General features: G+C 42.1%; 1 protein-coding gene across 1 annotated transcript; it reads right to left on the bottom strand.

Annotated features, from left to right (window-relative positions):
• Positions 1-909: 909 nt before the first annotated feature.
• LOC103058396 (apoptosis regulator BAX-like) lies at positions 910-14149 on the bottom strand. Its single transcript, XM_007435401.3, has 6 exons — positions 13931-14149; positions 8272-8320; positions 7819-7986; positions 6729-6864; positions 6465-6569; positions 910-5555 (listed from the first exon to the last, which is right to left on the bottom strand). The coding sequence occupies exons 1-6, from the start codon at positions 13986-13988 to the stop codon at positions 5454-5456; spliced, it is 618 nt and encodes a 205-aa protein (XP_007435463.2). The 5' UTR covers positions 13989-14149; the 3' UTR covers positions 910-5453.
• Between the last annotated feature and the right edge of the window lie 1577 nt (positions 14150-15726).

Below are 15726 nucleotides of genomic sequence, written 5' to 3'. Positions count from 1 at the left end.
AGCAAGGATGTTGACAGACTCCCCTTTATGTGAGATTGAGGGACAGAAAATGATGTTTTTCTGTCATGCTCCATTGCTGTGGAATAGTTTATCCCCCAAGCTCCAGACCACCTCCTCCCTGATAGTATTTGGGAAAGCAGTGAACAACCAGCTGCATCAGAGCTTTTATTAATTTTATAACTATACTGGTCATTTTAGTTATACTGCCGTCACCAGTTAATGGATACCAGGGTGGGTGGATCATTTATGGATTTTGTTATGTATTGGTTTTCTGATCTGGGAGTTTTTTTGGGAGACCAGCATGATATACCTGAACAGCGTAACTAAATACTGTGCAAACCCAGGAACTGTGGTTAGCAAACCACGTCTTTATGGCTTAAGTGTAGTGTTTCTCAACCTCAGCAACTTTAAGGTGTGTGGACTTCAACTCCCAGAATTCCCCAGCCAGAGGTTGAGAAACACAAGCTTAGTGTGATATATGAACCCACCTATTGTGGTTTCTGAAGCCTGGCTTATAGTTCAGCACTGCATAAAAAGGTCATTGTAGCTTGTTGGTTAAGCAAATCATTGCTTGGTGCAAAGTGAACCCAGCCACTGAACGAGTTCATATATTATAGTTGTGGCTTAACTATGGTATATTGAATAATTAGGTGTGTAGCCTCTCTTGGTGAACACAAGGAAGGCAGGGACGGGACTGATTGGGCATTCCTTCCAACTAGCTTTGCAACAATGAGACCTAGAAGCATATAACATCCTAAAAAACTAAAGTATGTGCTGAATAACTTCTGCATCTCTGAAGACACAAAAATCACATATATTTTCTGAAATCTACTGAAGTGATACCCTTTGTTGTCAGTTACAGTTTCTTGCTCCTTCATTTTTTATAGAGACAACTCTGGAACTTTCACATTTAATTTTTTTCATTTTTAATTTCCACACCAACAAAAAATCCCCTGTAACTTCAGTTGACAGATTAAAGATGAATCCAACATTTTTTTAAAAAAAATTATAAAATGGGAAGGTAGATTTCATTTTTTTTGTTTTGTTTTGTTAAAAAAAGTGTATAAACTATTGCCTAAGCAAGGGAAGGGTCAATTGCATAGAAAATACAAATATGAATAAACTTGAACAGTAGAACATCTATCCCTGGGTACATTATAATGTTGGCTTTACAATCAGATGTGACTGAATTCCAACAGTAAGAGGCATAGTCAATGCCAACGTCAGCCACTGTGTCTCAGGCCCGCAGACCTCTTGCAGTATATGTCAAAGCCCAGAAATATACGCAGTTAAAGAATTTAATTCCCAATAAAAACGTGACAGTTTTTAAGATATATGATTAAGCAGTCAAAGATACCATGCCGATGTCAGCTAAGAGAGAGACGTTCTGTCTAAATTGCCCATGGGCCGACCGTTTCAAATACTGTTTGCATCCTTCATTCCCTTCTGAACAAATATAGGTATCCTGCAGCGAGCCTGATGCGATGGATAAAAAGCTTACATTTGCTGAACAACCTTCAGTACTACATCTGGCTAACCTTGGAGCTTCTGAACAGGAACTTTTGGCCAAGAGCTCTTCATCGCTGCAGTCCACTGATTTAGCAGAGGCTCCCCTGTGCCCTGGCTGAGGAGAGGGGACACGGAGCAGGACGGCCTGTGACTGAAGGCTGAATGGCCACCTGTTCCTCTGGCACAGTGGAGCTTGCCCATCCATGAGGACTGTTGGCTAAGAAGGGTGGATGTCCAGAGGTGATCCACCCAGAGCTATTTGTTGCAGGTACCTGCCACAATGTATATGATGAGAATACTTTTACCACTGGGTGGTGAAAGAATAGTTGAAGATCCTGGTGCAGCAAGAAGGGTCACCCATACATTTTCGGGAGAGAAGCATGATGCAAAACAAGTGTCTGAACAAAAGCAAAGCATCATACATACACGTGCCCATGAAGGTACAAATCCAGGGTGACACATGCACAGATTTAGGAGTAATTAAATCTTAACTGACAATTAATAGCCAACTGGCATAAATTCTGCAGCATCATTGCCTGCTAATCCCAAACTAATGCCATAAAAACACAGCCATGCTATCTTAACTCTATAAGTCACACCTCCTCAAAGAGTCAGAAAGAACCCTTGAAAGGAAAAAAACCCCACAGCTCGAAATATCAAAGCACTACAAAAAGTAATCCAAAGTTCTAGATCAACCCAGTCCAACCCACCCCTAGTCCAGCAAATTCACACTCCTGGACTCTTTTACTTCACAATTCCAAAATTATTATATCATGAAAATCCACAGCACCCCAAAATACCTTAAAGAATGACAACAGAAGCTCCAGCATTCACAAACCCACGTCATTATGTATTGTTCTGTTTCTGGACCCACTGAGAAAAATGGAATTTGCCCAGTCTACCTAAGCCCAACCCTTAATGGCAATTCACTCCCTCCCTAACCCAACCCCCTGAGGTAACAAAATCCCTCCCCAATATAATTATTCAAGTACAGTTAGTTCATATTGACCCATCTCTCATCTCCACTGCACTCAAAATCTTAACTCCCATCTCATTTCTTCAGCCACAGACTTGTAATATCCAGCTGAACCAATGTGCCTGGATGAATAGAAGGGTCATTAGCAGGCTAATCTACGAAGGATAATTAAAGAGGACCCCAGATGTTCGCCTAGCTTGATGTGCTACCAAAATATAAACTGAGCACAACAGCAGACAGAAGAATGTACAACTGTATCAGGAAGTCTAACAGGGATACCACACTAAGAATTAGCAAGAGGACACAGAAAAAGCAGGTTTCTACAACTGGACAACTACCATTTTTCCATATCCTTGAAAATCTCCTGCCATTTGCTTGGCCACAACCATTTCTTTGCAACTAAGAACAATATGAAAGAATTCCCCAACCTCTACTTGATGGTTGCTACCTATCAACCCTCTGTCAGATTTGGCAGCCCCAGCATAATCCAATGATGCCTTAGATCGGCCATGTTCACCAAACATGCTGAGAAGGAAGCCTCCAGTGGCAAGGGTGCCAATTTAAACCCCACATGTGCAGCTTTTGTTAACTGGAATTTCTGATTGATGGGATCATCTGAATTCTCAATAGCTGCATCTTGGTATTTTTCACTTGGCATGTTGCCATCTAAAGGTGCAGCCCCAGGTGAAAAGGATCCTACATGGCAACCATGTAGCGGGTGAACAACACAGTGAACTGCTTTAGGGGGTACAAACTGGCACACACGCTCCCTTACCAACAGAGATTTCTTGCTCAGTTACCATACAAACATGGTTAGTACTAAGCTATGTGAAAGCAGCCAAAAGTCTAACCCAATAGAGGGTGCCAGTCCTGCATATGCCATCTTCCATTCCTGCCAGTTAAAACAACAGATAAAGATATCGTGACAGTGACAGGAAAAACTGATGGCCAAAAGGTCATCTATTGTATCTTACAGAATCAGATTGCTGATTCTCTGCCTCTCTTTGCTTCGCTTGATATACCACAACAATTTTAGTACCCGAGCTCTTGGTCAAATAGTTCAACAATATGTTACTTGGCCCACCCCCAACTAGGTCTATATATCTTGGACAAATTCGCCTGGAATTCCAAGGGAAATGCTGTACAGAAGTGTAAAGATGCATTTTGATTATAAGTTGATCCACTGGAAGATAATGGAAAAGTGAATGTAAGTACTTTGGGGAGGGTTCAAAGCAGGGGTGGGAATCTGTAGCCTTCCTACCAGAGGCTGCTGAATTACTATTCCCAGCATCACCCACCATGGCCATGCCAGCTGAGGCAGTTGGGATTTTTGAATCAGCAACATCTAGAGGATCACAGGTCCCCAATCCTGATCTTTGAATGAGAAATACTTCTTGCGCACCAATAAATACCAATGGGAAGTCCATAATCCAAGGTGGGTGTTAACATGTGGGCATACTTTGGGGGCATATATGCAGATGCTCCATGTTTTGCACCTAGCCAGATCTGCAGTCACAATGCTTACCATTGCACACGTGAACACAAGGAAGAAGTAACGTAGCCAAAAAAACAAAAACAAAAACCCACAATAGTGACATGCATCCAAATGTCCTAACCGTTATCACAACTATGAGATATAATGTACTAGGACATGGTAGAAGAGAGTGTGGTGCTGGATTTCCTGGAGTTTTTTTTATTTGGCTGAGTCTAACGACTAAGAAACCCCAAGGGTAATTCAACTCAACAGGTTTCCTCAACTTGGCCCCCTCCAAATGGATTGAAACTGCAACTTCCAGAATTCCCAGCCAGCATGTTATTTGGAAAACTTCTGGAGGCCACAAGGTTGGGGAAGGCTGAGGTAAAATGCAGAAATGGGGAAGAAGCAAGTAATGAAACAAATCTCTTGTGGAATAAATAGATCAGAAACCCTTTGCGTTCTCCCTTTTCCATTTCTTGACTCGGATCTCCAAGGCAAATGAAAAGTTCTTTTCCATCAGGTCAGAATGAAGTAGTAAAATTCCTTATGCAGAGAAGGAATCTTCCAGCCATTTACTCTCTCGCAATGTCTTCTGTGTTCCACTTGGAGACCTGCTGCTTTTATAAAGCATTTTTCTCACCTTTTTTGACTGGAGACAGACCCATTTAGATTAGAACATGTTTCTATTTAGCGCCCCTACGAGTTTCTATAGAGAAACACAGATCTGGCAGAAAGGAGCGTGGCTTCCAAATTCTCATTTTCCAGCAATACAATTCTTTTTTTAAAAAGTCAACCCAAAAGGTTCTGTACATATCAGGTGTTGCAAAAGACTCTGTTCAATGTTTCCTTCACTTTGATCGTGACTAGGTCAGTGATCTTGAAAAAAAAGTAGATTCACCAGCTGAAGTGTAATCTATTCTAATATGTCAAGTTTAGTAAGGAGAGAACCTGGTTTTCTCTCAGGGTATTGCCAAAATTCAGCTTCTGTTCGAGGAAAGGAAAACATAAAATATCAAAACTTGTTTGCATGGATCCCTTAAAAAACATCTAATCTGAGGATGCTGGACAAACGCACTGCTGTGATTGTTGGCAGAAGAAGAGCTGGGATTAGTCTTCCAAAAAAACAGTATAAACATTCAGCAGTTCTCACAAGCTGCTGGCAAAGAGAACAAACCATGGCATCCTTCACCTTGTTCCCCGCCATTGTTTCAAAACTAGAGAACCTTAATGTCTTCGGACCTCTAAGCCCAAGAGGCCGACTGGAGAAAGCAAAGTAAGAAGTACACACTTGTCAAAACAAAAAAGTGTGCACTTTTTTTTGAAAAAAGGCACCAAATACGAGCAACAGCATTTGTTTTAAAAAGCTCTTCAACACAGGCCCGAAAAGGAATCCTAACACATTTTCTTTCTTGGTTAGGAAATTAGGGGAACCTGCCCCTCCTCCACTTGTTCTCGTCATGAAAAGGTCCTCCTTCTGGAGGTGGCTGAGGATTAAGACATTTTCCAGAAGGTCAGTGAGGCAGTCAAGACCCCGGCAGCAAAGACAGCAATGGTTTGCCAAGTGGGGGTGCTGAAAGAGGAGAGGAGGCCCTCCTGGAAGAGACAAACAACAAACAAGAGAGGGAGGGAGAAGACAAAGAGATCTTCAGTAAGGCAAGCCTCAAGGTAAGGGTGTCACATTTACAGTTTCCCCACAAGGGCCCACATCCCTGCGTTTTGATCTTCACAGCCATCTTGCGAAGGAGGCTGGGGTGAGAGAGAACAGCTCCGAGACACCGAGGGAGGGTGCTCTTGAACTGGGGCCTCCCCAGCATCAGTCCAACACCTGAACCACACAGGTTGTCTTTGTCTTCCCAGTTAGGGTTAGGGAGAAGGAAAGTTTTCAAACAATAATCCATGATGGCTGAGAATTCCGGGAAGACATAAGGAATGTTCAAGTTTTCTCCCTTCTCCAAAATGTTGATACAGGAATTGCTCAGCTGGGAGAAAAAGCATAAAGGTGGGAGTGAGAAGAGGAGCTGTAAGAACACTTAAGAGTTCACCTCTTCCCACTTTTTATTATTAAATATAAAAAAGGGGTTTAATTATTTGACCACCCCTGTTCCTGAATGAACTACTAAAATCATTGTGACCACATGCTAAGTCACTGTATGATTTGTTGGGTTTTGGCTTAGTCTGTATGAATTTGGTATTTTTTAAGCTGTAGTTTATGGCTTAGTGTGCTGCACAAACTTTGTATTGTATTGTGTTGTGTTGTGTTGTATTGTTCAATAACCACAATTATTGAATTGTGGAATACTTAAAAGGTATGGTTAAGTTAATCATAACTTAGTGATCTGTGAAACTCAGCTCAATGTATGCTTGTGCTCAGCTAACTGTGGTGCACAGAGCTCCAGTTGGTGGACCCTGGAGTTTGGGTTTTAAAAAGCTGAGATCTGCTCACGTCTCTGATAAAGCTTTCCTAATCTGAAGGAAGTCAATGGAAAGCCATTGTAAACTCACCCATCCCCCTTGGGCTTGGATCCAAGCCAGGACATGTTCCTGGATATATTCCATAGTCCAGCTGATGACAGTCCTTAGGAGCTCTGGTAATTTAGTGCACACTACCTGTTCAAAAATGACAAAACAGAGAAAGAAAGAAAAGTTAGTTATTAAAAACAGCCAGGATGGGGAGAAGTCCATGAAAAAGGAAGCAAAAAAAAAAAAAAATGACAGCAGCTGGGAAGAGTGTCTGAAAAAGGGGAAGACTAGCAACAACATACTTACCTTTAGGACCAACTTGCACGCAAAATAAAACAATGCCACCACACGGCCCCAGTTAAAAGCACCATCCGAGAACATCTCGGCAGCCACTCGAAAGAAAACTTCCTTGGGGGGATACATCTGAACTTGTTCTATCATCCTGTAAGGCACAGCAAAAGAACAGCCCAAGTTAGGGAGCGCCTCAACTGAATACTGGAGAAACTCAGTGAGCCTAGCACAATGCAGCTTTTTTTTTAAAAAATGATCCAGGTAGGGCTAAGCTTTGACCTCTGTAAAGCCATGCTCCTTGAAGTCCTTCATAAGAAATTCACCAGGCCTGATGAAGCAGAAAGTGCAGAAGGTTGTCAAGGTGAACACAGACAGGCACTTTTCGCCATCCAGACACCTTCCTGAAGTGCTGAGACTACAATTCCCTTCCAACAAAGCCTCTGTGTGCGAAGAACCAGGTGGATGAAAATTGCATTCCCCAATGAAGTCGATTTTCCTCTAAGGGATCCCCAGGCTTGCTTAACATCATCAAATGGGCTGTATCATAGAGATGCATGCTATTCCTAGTCATGGCACCCCTGCCTTGCAACACACAGCCCAGAGAAACTCACACGGCATTCGTTTTGGTTTTGGGGCTCCTACCAAAAATTATTTATTAATATCATATTTAAAAATGGTCCTGACACATCTGTACTCTATATAGGATTGTTAGGGTACAATCTTCCGTAACAATTTAAATGGCTTTTGATTAACTGATGTAGCCAGTTCTACAGACTTTAATTTTTACTGTATGCTGCTCTGCAAACTTGCACAACTTAAAGAAGCATATATTTAATCAATTCAAAGCTACACAGAGATGCCAAAAGGATTGATGGAAGATAGAAAAGCAATAACTTTATGAATGCAACGTTCACTTCTATCAGGCAGAAAACTAAAGGCTGATGTATCTATGAACTTCGGGGATTTTATACTAGTCCCCCCCCCCCCAATTGCTACTGTTGCTTTTAAGTCTTCTTGAATATTTGAACTGCAAATAACGATTTAGATATTCTAAAGAAATAATGGCTACAGTGGTGGGACACCACTCTCTACTGCCAGAACACACCTCTGTAGCTCTGTGTTTCCATCCAGTTCATCTCCAATCCGGCGCAGGCACTCACTTAGTTGCTTGGTGTTGGGATTACAAGCCTGAGCCTCTGAGTCTTCAAGCTCTGCCACTGTCACCTCAATGCGTTCTGAATCCCCACAGCACTGTACCCGATCCCTAATAAAGCTGAAACAGGGTCCAAGTAAAATAAAGTAAATCATACAAGAATCTTCAGCCTGAGATCTCAACCAGCTCTATCCGTGTGATCTTCACAGAGGAATCAACAGCTCAAAGCCATGGCTTTATGTCCTAGTTCCCCCAAGAGGGGAACTATATGCCTCTAGAGTAGTGTTTCTCAACCTTAGCAGCTTTAAGATGTGTGGACTTCAACTCCCAGAATTCCACAAATCTTTAAAATGGTCAAGGTTGAGAAACACTGGTCTAGATATTTGCTGAAAATTTAGAACTCACCTTTTGAGAAGAATGGTTCCTGTCTGAAGGATTTGATCTGAACTTGTACCTGAAAGGGAGAGAATCAGCAATATGAACATGAGCTATGGGGAAGAGAAAGATCTCCAGGAGCAGAACAGCCAAGCTAACTAAGATCTAAGCTCTACCTAGCCCAGCATCCTCCTTCACACAAGGGCCTAACATATAGCTACTGGAATCCCCCACTCAGGATATAAAGGGTTTCCATATTGGCCAAAAGCATCCATTCTCTGCGAATTCATCTAATCCCTATTACTGTCTGTCATTACCTCTTGCTCAGTGAATGGCAGAAATCAGTTGGCTGGGACAACAGCGCTATGAAATGCCACTTTTGTGCCGTGTGCCATCAGAACTGGCTGGGTTTACACATTTTATGATGACGCATCTCATAAATGGCAACAGCTTGAATTGTTGAACATGGCAAGCCTAAATAAAGCTAGGAGAGGTGGCTAATACTAGGGAGGAGAGGGGAAAATCCAAAAAGACTTAGGCTAGAACAGTGGGTGGAAACAAATAAGATTAAAAATAAGCAGGGAGAAATGTAATGCCATGCAATTAGGTAAGAAGATTGAAAGAAATAAGTACAGGATGGGGAAAATCTGGTTCAAGAGCAGCACGTGTGAGAAGGACTTGGTTGCCTAGTGGATCACAAGCTCAACTTGTTCCAACAATGTAATGCAGCGGTGAACCCCAACGACATCTTGAGAAGCATCATAAGGAGCACAGAGTGCAGGCTGAGGGCAGTAGCTATCCCACTCTACTCTGCTTTGATCAGGTCTCAGAGTCTTGCATTCAGTTCCGCACATCCCAGTTTAAAAAGCACATTGATAAACAGGAGCAAGTCTAGAGAAGGACTACCAAGATGGTGAAAGGTCTGGAAAACAAGTCCTACGAGGAACGGTTAAAAGAGTTAGGTATGATTAAGTTGGAGAAGAAAAGGTTGAGAAGAGATGTGACAGCTATCTTTAAATATCTGAAGGGCTGCCACACTATAGAGGAGTGTTCTCAACCCTAGCAACTTTAAGATATGTGGACTTCAACTCCCAGAATTCCCCAGCCAGCCATGCTGGCTGGGGAATTCTGGGAGTTGAAGTCCACATATCTTAAAGTTGCTAAGGTTGAGAAACACTGCTGTAGAGGGTTCAGACTTATTCTCACTTGCTCCAGAGGGTAAGACTAGATCTAATGGGATGAAACTTCAAGGACGTAGATTCAGATAAGACATTAGGAAGAACTTGACAGTAAGAGCTATCAGTCGGCGCAACTGGTTGTTGCACACAGTGGTTTCTTCCCTTTCACTGGAGGTTTTCATTTATTGGCGATAGTGTCGTGAATCCTGCAGTATCAGAGGGTTGGACTTAGTGACTTCTTAGGTCTCTTCCAACTCTATGATTCTATGAAAACCAGGAAACAAACTTATAGAGCAGTATGTGAATCTTGTGACTCCCTTGCTCGCGCCACATTGACTAGACATAGCTGACTCACCTTTCTATCAAGAAACCCCCTTCCCCCAGCCTGAAATTCATCTGTTGCAAATGTCAATAGAAGATGGAAAAGAAAAGCTCTCAGTATGTTCTTCCTTCATCAGTTCTAATAAATAAACCAATTTCCTTTTTCGTTTCTTTGACATGCCACCCATTTCCTTTCAAGGCAGCTTTATTGTTATGACTAATTATTTCCTAGCAGCATGTATAGCTCTCACACATCTTTACTGTGATTGGCTCAGGTATCCACTTATTATTTTTGCGACTTCCACAAAATTAGCAAAAAAAAGCAAGACCACTAATGCAGTGTTTCTCAACCGTGGCAGCTTGAAGATGTGTGGACCATGAAGATGTGTGGAACATGCTGGGGCTGGGGCATTCTGGGAGTTGGTCCACACATCTTCAAGTTGCCACGGTTGAGAAACACTGGTCTAAGGCCATCCAGCCAGAAACAGTCTACCTTAACTGCAACTTTCTTCTACCTGGCACCACGCAGATGTCAAAACCACAATTCCCAGAATTCCTAGTCAGCAGCCCCAGTGACATTGGGGTCTTAGTGTATATGGGGGGCATAAAGATGGGAAAACTGCCTTACAGCCATAATGTGGAGATAGCTTGGGTTTCTTAGAACTTATACATGTATTTGTCATATGAAGGGCACGCCTTTGGTTTACTGATGTTAGAGAAGTGTGAGACCAAAAGCTGTTTTTAAATACACTTTTTTTCTTTAACATTTGTCTGTTTTCTGAAGAGTCTTTGCACATACATGTTCCTACCTCTCATGCTTTCTATTCTGTCACAGCTTCCCCATGATCAGAAAAGAATGTGATCTAGGAAGAACTTTTGCCCGGTACAGAGTAATACATCACCTTCTCCCATTCACCCCAAAGAATGTGCCCATCAAAAATGTTTCATGTCTTACACAGAGTAAAACTGACACACTTTTCTGAAGTTTCAATACAGTGTCTAGTGCCTTGATCCACATACAACATGCTGTTAAGTTATGTCTTCCTGTTTTCTTCACATTTATACCTTGCCTCTTTTTCTGTCCTCCTGATCTAAATTTAGATCGTAAGTTTCTAACAAGCAGGGACTTGTCTTTTACACAATGATCACCAACTTGATTTTGATCAAGTAATGAGACAAATTTACAGAGAGCAAATCTAGAGACAATTATCAACCAAGATAGCCAAACAGAGCTACTTTCAAAGGCAGTATTCCTCTGAACGATAATCTAACAAGTTAAAGGAGGGGTGCTGAGCCCCTCTCCTCCGGTTTCTCAGCTTTTAGTTTTCTGTTATGGCCAAACAACAATGAATTAGAAATACTGTTAATCTGATTAAGTGTGGCCTTTTTTTTTTTTTTTTTAAGTTAACTAGGTATTTTGTACAGGTTACCATCAAAATCTGTAGCAAGGACTATCTATCTATCTATCTATCTATCTATCTATCTATCTATCTATCTGTCTGTCTGTCTGTCTGTCTGTCTGTCTGTCTGTCTGTCTGTCTGTCTGTCTGTCTATCTGTCTATCTGTCTATTGTGGCTGCCCATCTCACAACAGAGACTCTGGACGGCTAGCAGAATTCAAACTCAGAAACAAATCAATAATAACAAAAAATCCAATAGTTATAACAAGAATACACAGAATATGCACAAAAGGGCCACTTAGGGCAATAGCAAGTACTACAACAACATCCATCTCAATGTCTAGGAAAAAAAAACAATTCATATAAATATATTAGTTTTGGTGAAGAAATGAATTTTATTCTCAAAAAATACATTGGCAAATGAGATACATTTTTAAAATTTAGTATATCAGATAACCTTCATTTTTATGAAACAATCTTATTTCACTAATTTTGATTTCTACCTACCAAAGGACCTGTGTGTTTTGCGTAAAAATGGAAAAGATTTTTTCTCTTTTTATTTTCTCAGATTTAGAACTGTAGGGGAAATAAACAAATACAGTTCAAATACAAAACCATAAGATCTAAATGAACAAAACAACCAAAATGCACAACCAAACCATGTTAATAGGCAAATCAAGATTAATGTTTTTTTTTTTAATGAGAATCTTAGTTCAATCACATTTTAAAATTTTGTTGAGATGTTATCTAGTTCAAATGTATCAACATGAATATTCATCTCAACTTCTAATTACATTTTATGGGCCTATTGGTTAATGGTTGACTATATGAAGATTGGAAATCACAGTCCTGATTGATCTTGCAGTTGGGGCACTTTGACAGGACACATCAGCAAGTTCTTATCTCTTTCTAAAACTGAGAAGACAAAGATGGAGGGAGGAGAAATGGAAGAGACCTGGGCAGGAGGAAGAAGAGGTGGTGGGGGTGCAGTTTCTTAAAATAGATTTCTGGGTCCTACTGGAGAAAATGTAGAAATTAAATCCTATTAAGCCAGCAAACCATCGAGGAGACTCACTTGGGAATATCTTTTGAATCTTTAGATAAGACAACTGTGTGTGCAAAATGCTGAAGAAACTCCATACCTGAGTACTGAAAAATGTATTTTTCTATCAAAGTTCAAGAAATTAATGATTAATAGAATCCAACTAGTGATTTAAATCAAATCTATCATCCTTCAAACATATTAGGTCTGCATTCCAAAAGATCTATGTGAAACTCTAACATTGCAGGACATAGTAGAAAAGCAAAACCCAACGTGAATGTTTGTAACTTATCGCCATGCTATGGAGACTTATCAGGAGCAAAGTCTCACTGCTATCAAAAAGCACTGTACAGCTACTCCATTCTTCTCCTTACTGCTGTGTGTGTGTCAGGAGGAGACACAAGTAATAGTTTAAAGTATGGATGCATTACAACTGGAATACATCTGGAACTCTTGTACCTTCCACTTAAGAAGTGGGATGACTGCACAATAAAATACTCATCTAGGAACACCTGAAATCAAGACTCCACAGCTTCATTACGATACCATCTTTTTTGCTTCCCTTCATTGATTTGTTAAGAATTCAAAAGCTTCCGTGCTATTTTATGACATTTTAATTAGCTTCCTGAAGGCACTGCCCTTATACAGATTTTCAGTTTCTAATTTGATGCTGGCATTCATCGCCATCTCATGTTTCAATGTTTTGCTGCTGCTTTGATTTTCAGGAACTTTTTGTATTCCTTTGCGCGTAAGCCACCCTGAACATAGTAACTATGGCTGTCTTAACAAGAAAAGAACAAACGAAGAACAGAACCTTTCTAAACATTTCAACTCTGTCGCGACATCTGCCTTCTGCCAGGGCATCACCCGTTCCCACCCAGAGGTTCGAACACCTCCAACCCTGCTCTCTGAAACGGGCACTGAAGACCGCACTGAAGACCGGGGGCTTTCCCAGTCCTGGAATAGCTTGGGGTCCACGTATGCCTGGATTGCTATGTCAGGTTTGTTCATGGTATACATCTATCCCCGTTTCTTCTTCTACATCAATATCATCCGGGGGGGGGGGTTGATGTACTGTGATTTCGTTTTTAATCTGAATGAAACCCAGAGTTGCTGTTGAGTCGGGTGGTTTTAGAAATCTAAATTATCCTGACTCCGCTCTCACAGGAGTCCTGCCCAGCATCTTTTGAGCACTAAATAAAACTATTCTGCCAGGGGAGGTTACCCTATTGTCATTTTAAAATCCTTGCTGATCCAGTCACCCTGAGGCAACGCATCATTTCAATAATAAAGCCTCCGTGCCAGGATAAATGAAAAACATCCCAGTTTAATCGAGGAGGGGGCGGCAGAAGCCAAAGGGCAGCGAAGGCTGTTGCCCGCCAGTCACTCCAACCTACCTGGCAGGGTTGTCGCACGGACTCAGCGGAAAAACAAAACAAGCACACGGCCCTGCCCTTCCACAGCCCGCTGCTCCTCTAGAGGCGAGGCTACCGCTCTCAGCCAGCAGAGGCAATGGACTCGCTGGGTGGGGACGGCGACTGTCGGGGTCGGTCTCATCAGGAAGGCGCTAGGCAAGCAGCCTCCAGCCGCCCAGACTAAAGGGCGAGGGGAGCCATGGAAATCCTCATGCCCGGGCATGCCCTCATCTTCGGAGAGGCAGCTCGCGCGTGCCTTGCGATCAGCCTCCGACAGGCTCGCCGGGCTACCGCGCCCCGCCTGCCCTGCTCCCCGAGCCCCGGCACGCTCACCCTCCTTGCGAGGCGGGAGCTCCTGCTCTCTCCCGGGACCCGCCGCTGCCGCCGCCATCGCTCCACTCTACTCAGCTGTGCCCGACCCGAGGCGGCAACCCGCTTTATAGAGTCACGTGATCCAGCGGCCGGCAGGGGACAGGCGGAAAAAAGGGAGAGGGTGAAGCAGCGCGGAGAATGGGAGAGGGTCATTGCCGGTCACGTGACGATGTAGCGGCACCCGAGCGGTGGGCGGGCTAAAGCGATGACATCCTCTTGTCTGGTTGCCGGTTTGAAGAGCGGGGGGGGGATGCGATCGCGCAACTTCCGTCGGCTCATGCGCAAAACTGTTTCGTAGTAAATGCATGTGCTGTAAGGGCATAATTCCCCGGCTTTGTGGATCACGTGACAGCGGCACCGTCTGTCTTGTACGGAAGGGGCGAAAACAGGCGATCGTGTGATGCGGCGGCGGCGAGGAGGCCCCGCCCAGGTCGAAGACTTTGGTTCCCGGCGTCGCCTGTAGGGGGCAGCAACGTTACCTTCGATTAAAAACATGTGGGATTTGCTTCTGCCTAAACGTGCAAGCTCGCGCTGAAATCACTAAAAGCTAATCACGTGGGACTGAGTTCGCGCAATACTGTACACCCCGTCAAAATATGGTGGGATAGTCCGGGTAGTTTAATGTGTCGTGTGAACTGTTGAGTTTTAAGAATTCTTCATTAAGCAAAAAGAGGGGAGGGCATGGAAAAATCCCTTAGTCAAAGAGAAAAGCTGGATATAATTTGAAATGGAGTAATAGCAAACTGTGCCCATATTGTTGCCAATGAAACTGTACATGTGAGTTGAGCTCGACTTAGAGATTTTATTCTTTTAACTTGTAATAAAAGGCAACGACAGCCAAAACGATAAGGCTTAACTAGTATTTGGAAGGAATAGATTTGATTAAGTGCCATCAAGTCGGTGTCAACTCATAGTGACCACGTATTCTCCAGGAGGAGGAATGGATACTCAAAGTTATTTCCTTTAGCTTAATAAACCACTGGATCAAAAAAAGATTCCTTTTTTTTCAGTTTTAGGTGCCCTAAAGTTGAATATTTTGTTACCTTTACTAGGGTATCCTGTGTATCAAAGGTATACAACCTAAAGTTCTAGGACTGTAAATGATTCTTAATAGCAAATCTGATAGTAAGAGTTATTAAATATGGAGACCTATCAAGTATATTTTAATTTCAGTTACATTAAATCAAATATTTTTGTTCTTCCTCTGTGCATGCCCTATCATGATTTTACACAATTGGAATAGGAACCTGGTCCCTTTAAAATCAGATAAAAAATCAGCAGAAAATGCAGTCAAATCAGCTCATGTAAGGCTTCATCATTTTATTCTGCCCATTTTGAAATATTCCCCAAGATATCTAATTTTAGCTACATGGACCTCAAATCATGTACACAACTAGGGAAAATATTTTATTTTGAATCATTTGAGCTGCAACCTTTCATGAAACATCTGATATTGAATGGGGAATTGGTGAAAGAATTCCAAAATCCTTGAAACATATTTCACATTTTGAAACTTTTTAGTTTTTGTACAGCCCTAGCTATAGCACTAAGAGTGACTGAGATGACCTTAAGTCGCCCAATCAAAATCAAATAAATTGGGATAGATAGATATTAAATGCTCTAATCTGAGCAAGGAAAACTGCCCTGATTTGAGCTTGACAATTTATCTTAATTGCCACTAATATTCTTTAATATATGATAAAGAAGTTTAAATCAAGCAAGATAGAAATCAGATACATTTCCCCACCCCAGAATTT

Source organism: Python bivittatus, unplaced genomic scaffold (genome assembly GCF_059951505.1).
Source record: "Python bivittatus isolate LINGU-HERP-01145 unplaced genomic scaffold, Pbiv_v1 ctg000440_np1212, whole genome shotgun sequence".
NCBI lineage: Eukaryota > Metazoa > Chordata > Lepidosauria > Squamata > Pythonidae > Python > Python bivittatus.
This window is presented reverse-complemented; position numbering and strand designations above follow the sequence as displayed.

Bases quoted from the DNA above. Each gene is read 5' to 3' on its own strand.
- LOC103058396 (XM_007435401.3), bottom strand. From the start codon at position 13,988: ATGGCGGCGGCAGCGGCGGGTCCCGGGAGAGAGCAGGAGCTCCCGCCT. The intron at 7,987-8,271 runs GTGAGTTCTAAA...ACCCTGTTTCAG, and splicing joins GGAACCATTCTTCTCAAAAG to CTTTATTAGGGATCGGGTAC. The intron at 6,865-7,818 runs GTGTGTTCTGGC...TGTGCCTTACAG, and splicing joins GGAAACACAGAGCTACAGAG to GATGATAGAACAAGTTCAGA.